Source organism: Lepus europaeus, chromosome 11, assembly GCF_033115175.1.
Source record: "Lepus europaeus isolate LE1 chromosome 11, mLepTim1.pri, whole genome shotgun sequence".
Taxonomy (NCBI): Eukaryota; Metazoa; Chordata; class Mammalia; order Lagomorpha; family Leporidae; genus Lepus; species Lepus europaeus.
Window position 1 is genome coordinate 73,984,280 of NC_084837.1, and position 19,363 is coordinate 74,003,642.

Below are 19,363 nucleotides of genomic sequence, written 5' to 3' on the forward strand. Positions count from 1 at the left end.
TCCTCTTCTGCTCCCATACTACAGTCCGTATAGATGACTTATATATGTTATATACATATATATGTCATATATGTTATATACATATATATGTTATATATGTTACACACACACACACACATATATAACAGAAATAGCTCAAAAAGCTGTGGTAAAAATTCAATGAGACAATGTGTTAAGTACCTGGGATCTCCTGAACCCTGACAGACTGAAGACAGACTGAAATTATGTACAATACCATGTGTGTTCAATGTGCATGGATGTGTACTTTTTGGGAAAGACAGTGCATAGTTTTCATTAAAGTTTAATGAGGTGCTTAGCCTTTTGAGGCTTCACTTTAGTTAATAAGTCCAATGCACTTTCAAGTCCTGGGCATACTGCTTAAAACAGAGCCAACCATGGAAACAGTCAGTTAGCTATGTATTAAGGACAAATATGATGTTATGAGAGTAGTTTTTATTTTCATCCCCAGTTCCTGGCTCATAACTCACTCCCCAAGCCAGGTCACACAAACTAGAATTTCTTCCCCAAGGCAAGTCAAGACACTCTCCGTATTCCAGAGGGGTCCCAGTACCCCATACCTAAAGGGAGGAATGCTGCACAGAGACACTAAGACAAATGCTGAGTCCAAGAGACCTTGCTGTGTTTCTCCATCCAGTCTATTAACAATTACACCTATGAAGTGACGTCTCCATAAAAAACCAAAAAGATAGGGTTTGGGGAGCTTCCAGATAGCTGAACAAGTAGAGGTTCCTAGAGGGTGGTGTGCCTAGAAAGGACATGGAAGATCTGAGCTCCTTCTGTGTCTTGCCCAATGCATTTCTTCATCTGTATACTTTGTAATAGACTCTATAATAAAGCAGTACATCTCGGGCCGGGTGCTATGGCATAATAGGCTAAGCCTCTGCCTGCAGAGCCAGCATCCCATATGGGTGTTGGTTCAATTCTTGGCTGCTCCTCTTCCAATCCAGGCTCTCTGCTATGGCCTGGGAAAGCAAAAGATGGCCCAATTGCTTGGGCCCCTTCACCTATGTGGAGACTTGGAATAAGCTCTGGGCTCCTGGCTCCGAATCAGCTCAGCTCTGGCTGTTGAGGAGTGAACCAGCAGATGGAAGACATTTCTTTCTGTCTCTCCCTCTCTGTGTCTGTAACTGTGCCTCTCAAATAAATAAAATCTAAAAAAAAAAAAAAAAAAAAGCAGTAAGTGTCAAATGTTTCCCTGAGTTCTATGAGTCGCTCAGCAAATAAAATGAATCCCCATTTAGAGCTGGTCAGTCAGAATCACAGGTAAAACTACCTGGGACTTGCGATGGGCACTAAAGTGGGAGTAGGGGCCAGCCTCATGGACTGAGTGTGCGAGCTGGGAGACGTGAAGCCATCTCCAGATAGACAGTGTCAGAACTGAATAGAAGTAGAGGACGCCCACTGGGGCTTGCTGCAGAACTAACTGGCTGCTTGCTGCTGGGGAGAAATCCTCATATTTTCTGAGGTCACAGAAGTCATCTGTACGGACTGTAGATTGGGAGCAGAAGAGGAAAAACTGGTTTATTTTTCCATACAGAACCAATGAAAAGGAAAAATAATGCTATTTAATTGTAAGGAGGGACAAGTTTTTTGTTTTGTTTTTTGTTTTTTAAAGCCAGTTTGCTTATATTGAAGATCTGCAGAGGTTAATTATGTATTGCAATCAGGTAGTGCAGAACAAATTACTCTGAAGGAGAGAGAGACTGATGATGTGCGGCTCAGTGTGTCCCTCTGCCTGTGCATCAGAGTGTAACAACCATTCCCAGAGCGGACTGCTCCTTGTGCTGGCCCCATCAGCACACAGTTGTCTGTTCCCTTGCCATCCCCCCGCTGAGTGCTTTTGTATTTTTTTGTTTGTTTTTATATTCCTCAGTATATTCTCCTTTTTTGCTCATCTCTAATGCTTATCATCTGTAATGTTCATATAGCATTAGACATGAAAGACGATGAGCCTGAGGGAATGTGGAATCTTTAGAAATGTCCAGAACCTTCATGGGTTAATTGGTAATGTACTTCATCATGGGGTGTTAGCAGGATCACTCCAGAATAGCAGAATAGCAACCTATACTTCTCTGTTTGGTCCTCATTAGAGTAGGGGGTTCTTCTGTAGCAGGTGAGGGAAGAAGTTGGAGTTCAGATAGTAGAGACACTAATATGGGGGGGAGGGTGTCATCTACACCCTCCATAAGAAAATTTCCTTCTTGGAATTAGGCAGGGAATGGGGATAGCACACTAAATCACAGCACATTAAATAAATGCACTCTTCTAACACAAAGCGATATATCTCTATTTAATCTAGGACTCTGAGAGAATTAAGTTCCTAAAAGGGAAGAATCCTTTTAGGATTGATAGATTTTATTATGTCTATCCTTCTTACTTGCTTCCTGTTCCTAGATTTGTTTTTATTAAATGCACATAATATATTTCTGGATTTTTCCAAAAAAAGATGAATACAATTAAACATAGACACCGAGACTCTGGTTCGTAAATCTATTTTTATAGGAGTACGATTAGTAATTCTGAAATAATTTCTCAAGTGTAACAAATAAGTAAGTAGACTGTAGATAACAAAAGCCAAAGAGTGAAGTTACAATTAAGAAAGGGATAATAGTAGAATGAACCATGTGCTGTTGGTGTGGAGAAAAAAGAGTCATGATGAACTAGTAGTTAAAATACACACACACACACAATTACATATGCATTCATATTAGCATCTGTATACTCATGTGTATGTGTATTTCATAGCTCTGTAGGCTGAGAGAGCCTATAGGCAATGCCAACCCAATAGTAAGAACAATAGCAATGAGCATATCTAGTACCCAAATCTTGGTTGCTAAACAGTACCTTCCTATAAGATGGCAGGGTTAGGGAAGGAAAAATATAAGATAAGCCTAAAGTGTCATATGATAACTGAAAGTAAGGAAGTGCTTAAAAAAAAAAAAAAAAGATAAAAGTATGTCAAAAAGGCAAAGGAGGCTGGCACCGTGGCTTAACAGGCTAATCCTCTGCTTTGCGGCACCAGCACACCGGGTTCTAGTCCCGGTTGGGGCGCCGGATTCTATCCCGGTTGCCCCTCTTCCAGGCCAGCTCTCTGCTATTGCCCGGGAAGGCAGTGGAGGATGGCCCAAGTCCCTGGGCTCTGCACCCGCGTGGGAGACCAGGAGAAGCACCTGGCTCCTGGCTTCGGATCAGCGCAATGCGTCGGCCGCAGCAGCCATTGGAGGGTGAACCAACGGCAAAATGGAAGACCTTTCTCTCTGTCCCCCTCTCTCTCACTATGCACTCTGTCAAAAAAAAAAAAAAAAAAAAAAAAAAGGCAAAGGAACCAATCTAAGAGGGCTCTCAATGGCCAAGGCTGGAACAATCTGAGTGATAAAATGAGTTATTAAGAATAAAATAAATGCCTGTGACCCCATAATGACATACTAACTGAATCCAATGGGGAGGGGGAGAAAGACATAGAGATAAATTCCAATTAATAAATGGAGAAGGAAGAAGGAATTAGAGATTCACCCTTTGAACATCATAGTGCTACCTACTGGAGGCAAGACCTAGTAATGAACACTTAGTGGGCAAAGCTCAAGGCAAAATAAGATATATCATTTGGCTTCAAGGCATCTCCCTAAAACAGGGATATTCATTCATTACAAAGGAAAAAATAGTAACCTTACAGTAGATGGCATGGCATACAGTAACAAGACATACTGATATCAAAGATTCTTTGATGTGACACATTGAGAGGGTCATATCATCTAGGGAGCTCTCTCCTAAAGTGCAGTATCTTTAATTATGAGAAAACATCAAGAAGAGAAATTCTCCAAAACATCTCTTCAAAAGAGACAAGGTTATAAAAGACAAAGACTGAGGACTATCACAAATTGGAGGACATTAAACAGACACTACAATTAAACTGCAATGACCTGGGATGGAAACAAAACAGGGCAGTAGAAAAACAAATGAAATACAAATAAAGTCTACAGTTCAGTAATATTCTTACACCAATATTAATGACCTAATTTTGATTATTTTATACTGTTAAATAAGGCACTAGAATTAGGGGAAGCACAGAGATGGGAATATTATTACCTTCACAACTCTACAGTAAACCAAAAACAATCTTAAAATAAAGTGCTCTGGGCTGGCACTGTGGCACAGCAGGTAAAGCCACTGCCTGCAGCATCAGCATCCCAGTTCAAGTTCAAGTCCCGGCTGTTCCACTTCTGATCCAGCTCCCTGCTAACGTGCCTGGGAAAGCAGTAGAAGACGGCCCAAGTCCTTGGGCCTCTACACCCATATGGGAGACCTGGAAGAAGCTCCTGGCCCCTGGTTTAAGATCAGTCCAGCTCCGGCCGTTGTGGCCTTTTAGGGAGTGAATCAGCAAATAGAAGATTTCTCTCTCTCTCTCTCTCTCTCTTCCTCCCTCCCTCCCTCCCTCCCTCTCTCACTTGCTCTCTCTCTTTCAAATAAATAAATAAATCTCTTTTTAAAAAAAAGAGCTAAAAAGTAAGCGTAGCTGTCATATGTATATCCACTCACTTTTTAAACTATCCAGAAAAATCTGTGGTCAGACAGAGTAAGCACTTGCTTTAGGGTCAAAAATTCTATGTTCAGGGTGTGGGCATTTAATCTAGTGGTTAAGATGCCCATAGCCAATACTGGGGTACCTGGGTTCACTATCTGGCACCCATTCCTGACTCCAGCCTCTTGCCAATGCACACCCTGGGAGGAAGTGGTAATGCCTCAAGTAACTGGGTTTCTGCCACCCACAAGGAAAACCCCAAGTGAGCTCCTGGCTCCCAGCTTCATCTCCAACCACTGGAGCATGTTAGGAGTATACTAGCAGATGGGAGTTCTGTCTCTCAAATAAAATAAAATAAATAACACAAAATTGCTTTAAAAAATCTTACATTCAAATCCTACTTTGAACTCTAAAAACTACTTTCTGTTTGGGTGATCTCAGGCAAAATGACTCAGTGTCTCTGAGCCCTGGCTTCCATACTGGAAAATAGTGATAATTATCCCCTACTAACACATAAGGTTGCTGAGAAAATTAGTACAGAGTTAATCATATGTGTAAAAGGTAATTGAAACAGATTTTAGTAAAAAATAAGAATGGGAATAGGAGAGAGAGGAGGAAGAGGGGTAGGTGTGTGGGTGGGAAGAATTACTATATTCCTAAAACTGTAATTATGAAATGCATGAAGTTTGTATTCTTTAAATAAAAGGTTTCTGGGGAAAAAATTCAAAAAAAAGAAAGAAAATTAACATGAGAAAATACAGCCCACAGGGCCTAACACTGTATATAAACACAGGAGATGACAACAAATGCGAGTAAATTAATTTCTGAGTTTGGCATCCAAGGCCCTCCTGATCTGGCCCAATTCTTCCCTGCCTTATTTCTAATTGTCTCCTCTCAGCTTTGCTCTCCAGGTTATCACCAAGGAGTCCTCTCTAAAGCACAAACATGACAACATTCCGCTTTTTAAAACCACCATAGTCACTCCCCAGAGTGCTGGGCAACAGCACAGTGAACATGTGTAGTTACCCAAGCACACAGGACTGTGCACTCCTGGCCTTGGAATGTGCTTTTCTAGGTCTGAATTGCACCACCCGTGTCTGCTCATTGTTCAGACAGTACCTCCTGGACTTCTCACCTTCACCAGCCCCTGACAACTCATTCCTCTGCTCCACCTTTATTTCTAATTTACATTTTTATTACATTCTGTACCATCTATATGTCTTACCTGACATCGATGTCAAAGATCATAAGATCATATCTTTTGCCATCGTTTAGCCTGGTACAGTGCAAGTACCTTTAAGTGTATCTGTTGAATTGGAACAAACGTCTTTCTATATCTCTAATCCAGTCATCTTGTTATATATTCACTATCTCCATGACATATCCCAATCCTTGCAGGGTCTACCCCTTTGTCTTTGTCAGTCCAAATTTCTTCTTGATTTTAAGATCCAACCAAAAGCCACCCTCCTCCTTGAAGCCTTCCCTGACAGAGCAAGTAGTCCATAGTATTTTCCCCAGCTGGGATCCTAAAGAGCTTATCATTACTGTAGTATAGTGGAGTGGTTATGAGTACAGACCATAAAGACAAATTTCTGGCTTCAAATAATAGCTTCAGTCTTTAATACCTGTATAACTCTGAGTAAGTCACTTAAACTCATTGAGCCTCACTTTCCTCATCTGTAAAATGGGAACAACATCCCCACCTGAAAGTGTTGCTGTGAGGATTAAATGAGTTGTAACATATAAATCACTTAGAACTTTGCCTGGTATGTTGCACTCAACATATGTTAACAGTTAAAACAGTGTTATTTATGGGACTGGCACTGTGGTATACTGGGTAAAGCCGCTGCCTGAAGAGCCAGCATCCCATTTTGGGCGCTGGTTTGAGTTCCAGCTGCTCCACTTCTGATCCAACTTTCTGCTATAGCCTGGGAAAGCAGGGAAAGACCGCCCAAGTCCTAAGGTCCCTGCACCCACTTGGGAGACCGGGAAGAAGCTCCTGGCTCCTGACTTTGGATCAGCCCAGCTCCAGCTATCACGGCCACTTGAGAAGTGAACTAGCGGGTGGAAGACCTCTTTCCCTCTGTCACTGCCTCTGTAACTCTGCTTTTCAAATAAATAAATAAATCTTAAAAAAAAAAAAATAAAGATAGTGTTACTCATTTGGAAGCTAATCACTTGACAAATTCAGAATCATGGTGTTGAACTCTTCTTTATTTCTTAGCTTTTCATGTATTTATATCTAGTTTTCCGGGATACACTGTATGTTCTTTAAAGGAAATCACTGTCACAAAGGTTTCAGTGGAAAGAGTGTGACATGCCCTGACACAGGCAGTGCAGACACTGAAACGAGAAGAACCCAGAAAGACCCACTTATACAGTGAGTGAAGACAAAGTGTTGGGACAGGGACACAGTTAGGGTCAAGCTTTTCTGGTCACTAGCACAGTGTTTCCTACCCATAGCCACAAAGATCTGATCCTGACTAGACCAGCACCTTACATCATGTCTTCTTGGCTAATCCAAAATGATTTTACAGCTAGTCCAAACAAAATACAATTAAACAGGCACATCTTTTTAGAAGGATTAGAAGTGTATCTATGTCTGATAATCATAGGAAATTCATAGGCCAACTAATAGATTTTTAGAGTACTGCTATTCTCATTAATATGTGTCACTGATAACTCTATTAGGACAAAATTTTAAGCTTGCTGTTTTTATAAATAAAAATATTAGATGAGTTCAAAATTTACCTTCCAGTTGGGGGAAGTCAGCCCAGTAACTTACACTTTTGAATTATTTTTATTTTCAGCAAATGACAGCAAATCAAGGTGGAATTTTTACCTTTCCTTCCTCGAGGTGAAGCAGGAGGGCTTTGTCTCCTGGTTTGTAATCTTTCAGCAGCTCTGCTGACTTCCAAACTTCCTCTGGATCAGGGATCCAAACCCTGGCAAACTAGAAGACAAAAAAATATATATATGTCAACTACTTTGCAAAGATATATATCATGACTTTAATTTACAAAAAAAAAAAAAAAGAAATACTGGACAACATGAAAGCTACTTTTTAAATTAGCAGGAAAAAAGTACTCTAAGCCCCAGGAACACCATCATCCCAAATTATATAAAACCCGAGTTATGAAAAAATAGCTACAGTTAAAACGTGAGTATGCTTTAAATAGCAAATGCCACTAAAAGCATACTTTTAGGTTAAAATATATATATGAAATCTATGTTTGAAGCTATTCTTTGATGGCTCTGCTAGTTTCTGCAGCACAGCCATCTTTTATGGCAGGGTTCACAATTTGAATTTTTTTATTGTGGTTTTTACCCGATGCCCTGAAAACCTTGGTGATATCTCAGATATCCCTCAGCAGCCACTATGGTAGAGAGAAGAGTTGACTTGTGGCTTAGACCCACAGCTATGTTATATACTGGGTATCTGGAATTTTCTTTGAAGAAAGTTCTGTTGCTAATAAAAAAAAAAATTTGAAAAATATTGTTTAGCATTTTATCTTATTTTTAAAATTCACAATACAGTTAATCCTTTTTCAAGATTTATTTACTTATCTGAAAGTCAGAATTAGAGAGAAGGAGGCACACACACAGACACAGAGAGAGAGAGAGAGAACAAGATCGAGAGAGATATCTTCCATCCACTGGTTCACTCCCCATATGGCCGCAATGGCAGGGGCTGGGCCAGAGGAAGCCAGGAGCTAGGAGCTTTATTCAGGTCTCCCACCTGGGTGGCAGAGGCCCATGTACCTGGGCCATCCTCCTCTGCTTTACCCAGGCCATTAGCAGAGAGCTGGCTCAAAAGTGGAGCAGCCAGGACTTGAACTGGTGCCCATATGGGATGCCGGTATTGCAGGTAGCAGCCTAACCCACTATGCTACAATGCTGGCACCTATAATTAATTCTTTAAAAAAAAAAAAAAACCTTAAACTTATTTATTTTCACCATATTTGAAAGAGAGAGAGAGAGAGAGAGAGAGAGAGAGAGAGAGAGAGAGACGTCTTTCATCTGCTGATTCACTCTCCCAAATGACTGCAACAGCCAGGGCTTGGCCAGGCCAAAGTTAGGATCCTGTGGAACTAATCCCAGGTGGCTGGCAGGGATTCAACAATTTACCATTACTGCTGTGACCAAGGTTGAGTATTAGCTGGAAGCTGGATTGGAAGTAGAGCCAGGACTCAAACCAGGCATTCCAACACGGGACACAGGTACTGCAAACAGCATCTTGACTGCTGAGCCAAAGGTTTGCCTCTACCTCATCATTTTATAAAGATGAGTAGCAAATGGTAAAGTTGGCATGTTTGCTCAGCAATATGCTTGGATTTCATAGTCTCAAGACTATGGTAGGGGCCTGGTAAGTATCAGAGATTCCTAAGTGGCAAACCTTTAGCCTCAACCAGATACTCTCTGGACTTAAACCAGATGACTGCATGGTCATGCTAGAATCTTTTGCCAAATGGAAGTCTTAAGCACAGCTGACACGGGCCATAGTGAGCCTAGTCTCTGGACCCTACTTGCATCTTCATTTCAAATAAATTCCCCCGCTAGATGTCACTTTCAGTAATGACCAGGTTGCTAATGTACTTGGAGCTTTGAGCATAAGGAATGTTTAAATTTAAGTATATTACACAGGAGGCTACTTCCTAACAAACTGTGATATGACAGATATTGTAAATACTGGGCACAAAGAAATTCGGGGAGCTTGTAAAGCAAGTAAAAGAGAAATTTAAGGGGCCAGTGTTGTGGTATAGTGGGTAAAGCTGCTACCTACAATGCATCCTGTAGTGGGATCAGTTTGTGTTCTGGCTGTTCTTTTTTTTTTTTTTTTTTTGACAGGCAGAGTTAGACAGTGAGAGAGAGAGAAACAGAGAGAAAGGTCTTCCTTTCGTCATTGGTTCACCCCCCAAAATGGCCGCCATGGCCGGAGCTACACCAATCCGAAGCCAGGAGCCAGGTGCTTCCTCCTGATCTCCCACGCAGGTGCAGGCACCCATGCACTTGGGCCATCCTCCACTGCCCTCTCGGGCCACAGCAGAGAGCTGGACTGGAAGAGGAGCAGCCAGGAGCAGAACCCAGCACCCATATGGAATGCCAGCGCCGCAGGTGTAGGATTAGCCAAGTGAGCCACAGCACTGGCCCCTGGCTGTTCTACTTTCAATCCAGCTCCCTGCTAATGGCCTGGAAACAGCAGCAGAAGGTGGCCCAAGCACTTGGAACCTGCTATCTACATGGGGAGACCTGGAGGAAGTTTTTGGTTCCTGGCTTCAGTTTGGTTCAGCTGTGGCCATTGCAGCCATCTGGGGAGTGAACCAGAGGATGGAATATCTGTTTCTCCCTCTCTCTCCTGTAACTCTGACTTTCAAATAAATAAATCTTTAAAAAGAGAAATGTATATGATCTAATAACTGACAAAGATGGGAGGAAGAGAGCAAAAAGACAGCAGATGAAGGAAGGTAGAGGAAGGTCTGAGATTCAACAGAATTCTAAATGTCTCCTATAAGAAAAACATTTCAGCATGTTGCTGTTCTGGATGTTAACGTCTTCACTCACAAAGATTTGAAAATTGTACTGTTAGGAGGCTGCTGTGATATACAGTGCAGTGGTTTCCAAACTACCACATGTCACAGCTGACAGAATTAAACAAAAAATGTTCAGGGACTGCCATTGGGTTATCAACTTTTAGTTTTGCAAAGTAATTGTTAACAGAACTATCAGATAAGTTGAGGGAGGTTAAAGGCCTCGTACTCCCCAGAGGCAAGATATTTAAAAAGCAATCTATAATCTTATATCACCATCGTTGTATAGAATAAAGGATACTTTATCACTGGAGTGATGCCCAAATCCCTTCCCAGAGTCTACAAGGACCTTCAGAATCTGTCCTTTCCTCCCCTTCCTATCTCGAAGCTGGAGTCACATTCCCTGAGGCCTCGTTTCAGTTCTCTAGGAACACAGGCTCCTTCCTATCTCCAGAGCTTTGCCCGTGCTTTCCCCTTTGCCTGCAGTGTACTTCTCCCAGGTCTCCCGATGCCTGCCTCTTTGACAATATTTAGATTTTAGCTCAAATATAGATCTCTTCAGACAAGCCTTTCTTTTCTAGCCACAGTCACCCTCAGCTACCACCACTGTTTTCTATTTTATTTTCTTCACAGCTCTTACTGCTTCTGAAGGTACTTATTGTTCTGTTGTTATTTACTTATTTATTATCTCTCTTTCATCACTAGAACATAAACCCCATGCCTGTGTTGTTCAGCCCTGTACAATCCCTGATACACAGCTGGCACTTGGTAAGTATTTGTTGAAAGAAGTTCAGAATAAAAGTCAGCTCCTTAAATTGAGCATCAGTAGTATGGCAGAAAACTCACTCAACTCTCATTTTTCTCCGTCATCTGAACAGTCAGCAGCCGAGAGTACTGAACTAGACTGAGGATCTGAACCTGAGGCTTCTAATCTGGTCTTAGTCTTGATTCCAGACAACTGTAAAATTGGGATGACAATAATTGTCATCTAGTCTATTTCAAGTTATAGAAACTTTGTGAAAAGCATAAACTAATATATATCAGTACAAAGTGAGATTACTACTGAGTGTTGTTTTCTCTAAGAAATTATTTCTAATGTCACACCTCAAATATGTTATGGAAACTTGTTTTATGCCTCCCCCCCCAAGGAACACAGTCGATAAACTGAGAAATATCTGTAGACATTATTAAAATATTACTCATTCAATACACATTTCTATGTACCAACTGCTCCTACTCTGAAGCTCACTTTACAAAATCAATATTTTTGTAAGTTTCTCTGGAAGTATTCACTGCTTCCAGGAAAAATAGATAATTGCAAATATTCAGAGCTATGAAATGACCTACTACCTTGACTGATGAAAATTCAAAAAAGCAAAATGTGTCCAAGTGAGTCTGTAGAAGTATCACCAACCTGTGCCTAAACATAGGACTTTAAATACAACAAGAAGTGCTTTTGTGATCATAGCAAGTGCCAGCTCAGACTTCCACAAGTATTTTACAATGAGCAGGTACTTAGCCAAAGGCCAAATTTCAAGAAAGGAAGGTGTTAGCCACACTTAACTGGTAAGCAGAGAGAGGCTGAGGCTAAGGCCCTCAGAGTTTCTGAGGCATGCTATTTAAACACCATAAACCACCCTGATAACCAACTTCCCCTTTTCTTAGCTCTATCTCTTGGGAAAGCAACTAAGGAGAAACAGGCCAGGAACCAGCCTATTATTACCATTGCCTTTGTGTAGTTCTTTTCCACCTTAACAAATGGGATCTGTGACTCTGCAGAAACAACTCTCCCAGAATTGGGTCAACCTCAGAGTATATACCTTGGCTGCTCTAACACGGAATTCTCAGCCCCATATGCCCCTTCTTCCGAAGACAAGGCCCATTGACCACATGGGACACTACAATGAGGATCAGGTAGAAACCAGAAAGAGGAGTAGACACTTGCCCCTCCATTTGCTGTAAGCCTTCAACAACAGAGCGGTTAGGAAAAGATAAACATGGCCTAAGCGAGTAAGACTAGATAGCCTCAGAAGGCAACAGAAGGAGCCCCATCCCATCCCGCACCTCAGCTCTGTCACAACCACTGCTAAAGAATCAGACTTTCTTGTAAGGTTCCCCATTCCTTCTTAAAAAAAAAAAAAAAGTTTATTTATTTGAAAGGTAGAATTAGAAAGATAGACAGAGAGAGAGGGAGAGACAAAGAGGGAGATCTTCTACCTGGTGGTTCACTCCTCATATGGCTGCAAGAGTGAGGAGTGGGCCAGGCAGATGCCAGGAGCCAAGAACTCCATCTGGGTCTCCCTCATGGGTACAGAGGCCCAAATACTTAGCCATCCTCAGCTTCTTTCCTAGGCACATTAGTAGTTAGCTAGATTGGAAGTAGAGCAGCCAGAACTCAAACGGGTGCCCATTATGGGTTGCTGGGTCATAGGCAGTGGCTTAATCCCTGCACCACAACACCTCACCCTTAATTCCTTCTTTTTCACTCACAATATTCTATCTGGTGAAAGTTCTCAAACATATCATTTAAGAAATTTCAGATCTTATTTTAGTTATTTATAGATTTATCTACCTCACATTAGACTCTTTGAAAGCAATCTCTTAATCCTTCTAAGATTAGCCAAGTTCCTTGCCCATATTTGGTGTGTCGCACATGTTGATTTTGTTTAAGTCTGAGGGAAGGGAAGGAAAGGGAGGGGAGGGGAGGGAAAGAGATAAGAAAACTGGGATAAAAGGTAGCAAAGCAAATTCCACAGGCTGAGCTCAGGAGTTTCCCTGGAGCCATACCGCAGTTTAGGGCTACAAAGCGTGGTTGACATGGGACATGAGTCAGAGACGTGGAGAAGAAAGATTCCTGAGGTAATAAGCAAAGAGTAAAAAATGATGTAGGAACTGGTAAGAGAAGGAAACACAAGGGTTTGGGATTTGAGGTTGTGTGATTAAAGGCAACACATACACACACACACCACAAAAGGAAGAAGTGAGAAAAAAGCTTAAAATAGATGAAGTGAAAATCCATACCAAAGATCTGTGACAACTGAAATTAACTATTTGATTTGAAATGAAAGTAAGGACAAAATGGAGCTGAGTTATATTTTATAATAGTTTCAATCTGAGAAAATAATGCTAGTACAAATTTAAGTTGCATAATAGTTTGCAAGGAAAATAAAAGCCATCTGTCCTTCCACAAAACACGTCACTGAGGCCCGCCTGGCAGAGATGAGGTAATTCTGACAGTCAAGGGAGGGCACTGGAAAGGCAGGTTCAGGGGACCAGCTTGCACTGGTACACAGCATAACAGGGCACCAAACAGAACTGGGCAGCCCAGCACAGCCCTCCACCTTCTCAGGGGTTACACCCATGCTGCATGCACATGGAGGGATTCGAAGTCTCTTTCTGTCCCACTGCGATGACAACCCTGAAGACGTTCGTTCTTGATGAATGCAGATGACTCACTGTAAGTTTTGCTAACTTGCATTTTACCAGTCAAGGAACGCTGAGGCGTGGACACCTAAAGCAGCTGTTTGTGTTGCCTCAGACATTTCAGGAACAAGACTGACCTCACCTCACTGACAGAGGAAACCGACCAGTCTCGAAACTTAAAGAATCCCATGCACAAAACTCTCTTCTCCCCCAAATTTCCACATACGAGCACATTATTCCCTTTTCATACAGCACAAGTATACAGCTTTCTTAGCAATCCTTTTAGAACCACAAGCAGCCTGGTGATTTGGAATCTGCCTTGGTTCATTTTTGATATCCTATTGTGAATGCTTGCAAAAAATGAATGCTTCATGTGATAATTTAAACAAACACCTTACAAAAACTAGGTGTTCCTCTGATATAAACTAAAATGAGAAATCCTGAATGATCATCATCCCCTCCTCTGAAACCTGACTATAATATCTATAATCCATGTGGCTATTAAGCAATTCACATAATTCTTACGGCATAATTTTAGTTGTAAAAAATTCAGAAACTTCTACTCTGAAGATACATAATGGGCTTTTTAAAAATTTATTTAAAAGGCAGAGCTAGAGAGAGAGAGAGAGGGAGCATAGGTGAGCAAGCCAGGATGGCACTGTGGCGTAGTAGGTTAAGCCTTTGCATACATCACAGCCACCCATTTGGGCACCAGTTTGAGTCCTGAATGTTCCACTTTCAATCCAGCTCCCTACTCATGGCCTGGGAAAGCAGTAGAAAATGGCCCAAGTGCTTGGGCCTCTGCACCCACGTGGGAGACCTAGAAGAAGCTCCTGGCACCTGGCTTCGATCTGGCTTAGCCCTGGCTTTGATGGCCATCCAGGGGAGTGAAGCAGCAGATGGAAGATCTCTGTCTCTATCTCTCCATCTCTCTATCTGTAACTCTGCCTATCAAATAAATAATCTTCTTCTTTTTTTTTTTTTTTTTAAAAAAAAAAAAGGAAAGTAGGAAAGAAAATAAAGTGAAGCAGCCGCGATTTGAACTGGTACCCATATGGGATGCCAGTGCTACAGGCAGTGGCTTAACCTGCCACACTACAATGCCAACCCCTATAATGGCTTCTCAGATCAAGGAAACAAAAGTTATTAAAGAAACTTGGAAATCTAGAAAATTATCACTTCTAGTAATTGAGTATTTCATTTATTAAAATTTGCTATGAAATATGACATACACAGAAGTATAAGCAAATACAGAAGTATACATGTATACATAACAAATATTTGTTAAATGAAAGAATGATACAATGAACTCCCAAGCACCCACTACTTAGGTTCAGAAATAGAACAATTTCTTTTTTTTAAATTTATTTTTAATTTTTTTTATCTTTTATTTAATGAATATAAATTTCCAAAGTACAGCTTATGGATTGCAATGGCTTCCCCCACTCCCCCCCCTAACTTCCCTCCCACCCGCAACCCTCCCCTTTCCTACTCGCTCTCTCCTTCCATTCACATCAAGATTCATTTTCAATTCTCTTTATATACAGAAAATCAGTTTAGTATATATAAAGATTTCAACATTTTGCCCTCACATAGCAACACAAAGTGAAAAAATACTGTTGGAGTACTAGTTATAGCATTAAATAACAGTGTATAGCACATTAAGGACAGAGATCCTACATGATATTTTTTTAAAAAAATTGATTAATTTTCTATGCAATTTCCAATTTAACACCAAGTTTTTTTTTTTCATTTTCAATTATCTTTATATACAGAAGATCAATTCAGTATATACTAAGTAAAGATTTCATCAGTTTGCACCCACACATAAACACAAAGTGTAAAAATACTGTTTCAGTACTAGCTATATCATTACTTCACATTGGACAACCCATTAAGGACAGATCCCACATGGGACATAAGTACACAGTGACTCTTGATGTTGATTTAACAATTTAACACTCTTGTTTATGGCGTCAGTAACCTCCCTAGGCTCAAGTCATGAGTTGCGGAGGCTATGGAAGCCTTTAAGGTTCACCGACTTCGATCTCATTCCGACAGGGTCATAGTCAAAGTGGAAGTTCTCTCCTCCCTTCAGAGAAAGGTACCTCCTACCTTGATGGCCCCGAGAAACAGAACAATTTCAACACTTGAATTTTTCAACCTCCTCCCCATTTTTGCTTACCAGTGATGTCTCCAGTCATGTCAAACTATGGATCTGCTATTCCCTACACAAACTATTTTATGACGCTTTTCACTTTCATGTCTTTGCTTTAGCTATGGCCTTCCTCTAGAACACAATCACTTTCCTCTTCAGCTAGCAGAATCCTATTTGTATGTTTGTGTAAATGCCACCTCCTCTAAAAAGCCTTTCCTGACTTCAACTAAACATATGAACTCCATTCTCAATATTTCCACTGTCTCATACAATCTCCTGCTAGTCTTCAACTCTCTAAGCCAGGGGCAGGGAATGTGCAGCCCACCGATCATGTAGGGCCCACAAAATCATTTGGTCTGGCTCTGCCAAGGCAACCACAGGTGGGGACTCAAATTTCAATAAATAGCAGTAGTAGCAGGCTAACTTTTAAGTTGATAATTGTGTATGGCTCACAAATGATATTTTAAATATCCAAATAGCCCTTGGCAGAAAACAGGTTCCCCACCCCTGCTAAATGAGGTCTTTGGGTGCCCATATCCAGAGACTATGAGGTTCCTCGGTGGAGGGCTCTATCTTTTTCATCTTTGTTTCTTCAGCACTTAACACAGGGTGTGCCCTAATCATTTCTCAACAAACTTTGTTTGAATGTTCTTGACCTCAGATATGCTCCAAGAGGGTAGACTAAAGAATTACTGGTTTTGTCAAACCCAAGATCTCTTGAAAGTGTCTGTAATTTCCAGAAATAGAGAAAGATGCAGAAAGCATTTGACAGTTGAGTTGGGTGGGACGTGTTGGTGTGACAGAACAGGCAAACAGGGAGCAGAGATGGATAAAACAGCCTTTTCTCTCCTCCATACACAACCCCTCATCTCCATCCCTTCATAATCCATGTGTTTAGAGTGGAAACTACCCAAAGATTCAGTCCCCACCACCAACCCTACCACAAATTCCTTGCTCAGAAGCAAAGAAATGTTTCTGCCTCCCTTCCACCAGCTGTCTCCTCTTGGGGTCATAATGGAAGCAGCTATTAAACTGGCCTATGTCACTAGGTCAAATTTACAAATGTCTCATCTAAGACAATGTATCAAAGCTACCCCAACCAGTCTGGCATCCACCCTACCGCATTCCAACTGACTTTGACCGCAGAATGTGGATCTGTCAAACGTGAGGTGAGAGGGTAACAGCAAGAATCAGCCTGTTAATTTTATTCAAGTTATAAGTTTCATGTATTTCATATATACAGATTCTACCGTTCCTCCCGCCCACACTCCAATCCATCTTCCTACTCCCTCTCCCATTCCCACTCTTAATTTTTACAAAGATCTATTTTCAGTTCACTTAATGATCATCAAGTTAACCCTACACTAAGCAGAAGTGTTTAAGAAATAGTATGAAGAAAAAAAAAAAAAAAAAACACTGTTCCTCAAAGGAAGAGACAAGGGCTGTAAACAAGCATTGCTGATTCCAGTTTATTTCATAAGCTTCCCTAAATGAACAAAACATGGTTGACTTAGATTTTTAATTTTTTAATAACTCTTCAAGTTAATATGAACAGTCCGTAATATGAAATTTGTGTGGCTTCAAAGTAAATCAAGTTTAAGTCAGTTTTCAGCAGGCCTTGAAATTATTCTAAATTTATGAAGAAAACAAGAACTTACAAATTAATGGATAAATTTATCACCATAAGAAGTAAAACTTGAATAATTTCATTTCTCTACAAGTCTATGTGAGATGGCAGAAGTTTGGAGTGAATATTTTTAGACACTGTAGGTCTTCAATATTCCTGTGAAGACTATTTTTGGAACTAGGTCTCATTTTAAAAGAACAGCGTTAACATGCACATTAAGAAAACTCACTATTTCCATCTACAATTAGCTGGTGGCATTGGAGGACAAATTACAAAATTCTGCATAAATAAAATAATCAAGAGGCAAACATAATCACCAAAAAGAAAGGAAACATTGACTATCTTCATCAAAAGACTTTGATTTGAATGCAGTCCTTTCTACAGAAGTCTTAAAACTTGTATGTTATAATTGTAAAATTACTAAAGAAGTCCCTCATTCAATAAAAAGTCTGAAAGAGGTTAAACAACTTGCCCAAGGCTCCTCAGCTAACAAATTACAGAAGCAGGATTCAAACCCAGGATTCAAACTGTGGCTTCAAAATGCTTAGGATATATAAAGAAGAATAAGGCAAATATAACCCCAATGAATCACTTTCTCTTGATTGTGACCAAAGTGGCTCAATTATGTAAAATAACTCACACTTTCCTAGCACTTTCAATACTTGCTCCCAGTTTAGAAAAAAAGTATAAAACGGAGTGCTATTAAATATGTACAGATCTAAGTATATAGATGTCTTCCTCACACATAGACTATCTATCACCCTGATAAACAATTTAGTGATGAGTGGCCAGCGCCGCGGCTCACTTGGCTAATCCTCCACCTGCGGTGCTGGCACCCTGGGTTCTGGTCCCGGTTGGGGCACCTGGTTGCTCCTCTTCCAGTCCAGCTCTCTGCTGTGGCCTGGGAAGGCAGTGGAGGATGGCCCAAGTGCTTGGTCCCTGCACCTGCATGGGAAACCAGGAGGAAGCGCATGGCTCTTGGCTTCGGATCAGCGCAGCGGCCATTGAGGGGTGAACCAACGGAAGGAAGACCTTTCTGTCTCTTTCTCACTGTCTAACTCTGCCTATCAAAAAATAAAAAAATAAAATAAAATAAAAACAATTTAGTGATGAAAGGAATCATGGATAAATTAAAAAAATTTTTTTTATTTCAAATAAAATGTCTCAACAGGGTAAGTTGAAGGAACCATGGAACTGAACAGCAAACAACACATACATTATATGAGACAACATAGATAAAGTGCTCAAAACAGTGCCTGGCAAACAATGGGCAGGCACTGTTAGGCAGCTCCCTCTGGTTGCTCCCCAACTTTGATAACAGACAATTCTAGGCCTGGATCACTACCTCTTACTAACGTGAGGCACATTACAGGCTTCATGATCTGGCCCTGGCAACTTCTCTAGTCTTCTCTTTCACCTCTCCTGGTCTTACACTCAGTCCTCTAACAACAGCAAACAGCAGCTGGTTCTTCTACACCTATCTCTGATTCATTTTGTTCTCACGCCTTTCTCTATGCTCATTACCCATATCATGCCTATATGTCTCCTCAGGGCTGTTTGGCAGCATTTAATCACAGACCTTGGCAACCTACCTAGAACATCCTTCACCAGGCTTCTGAGACACCCCATCCTCATGGGTCCTCCAACCTCTCAAAACACTTTATTCCACTTCCTATACAAGGTCTATCTCCTCTATCCAACTATATTGGAACTGTCCAGACCTCTAAGTTCAATCTCTTCTCTCTTCTAATGAGAGCCTAAGTTAAGAATTTAGGCTTGGCCGGCGCCACGGCTCACTTGGCTAATCCTCCACCTGCGATGCCGGCATCCCGGGTTCTAGTCCCGGTTGGGGCACCAGATTCTGTCCCGGTTACTATTCTTCCAGTCCAGCTCTCTGCTGTGGTCCAGGAGTGCAGTGGAGGATGGCCCAAGTCCTTGGGCCTTGCACCTGCATGGGAGACCAGGAGGAAGCTCCTGGCTCCTGACTTCAGATCGGCACAGTGCGCTAGCCGTAGCAGCCATTTGGAGGGTGAACAAATGGAAGGAAGACCTTTCTCTCTGTCTCTCTCTCTCTCACTGTCTGACTC

General features: G+C 41.2%; 1 protein-coding gene across 10 annotated transcripts in view; it reads right to left on the reverse strand.

Moving 5' to 3' along the window:
* Positions 1-19,363, reverse strand: part of MYO5A (myosin VA) — a 240,985-nt gene that overhangs the window by 142,816 nt on the left and 78,806 nt on the right. For all 10 annotated transcript variants that reach the window (XM_062205939.1, XM_062205938.1, XM_062205944.1 and 7 more), the window contains one exon: positions 7,383-7,493. In XM_062205939.1, coding sequence (XP_062061923.1) covers positions 7,383-7,493 — 111 coding nt within the window. The remainder of the gene's footprint in view (positions 1-7,382; positions 7,494-19,363) is intronic.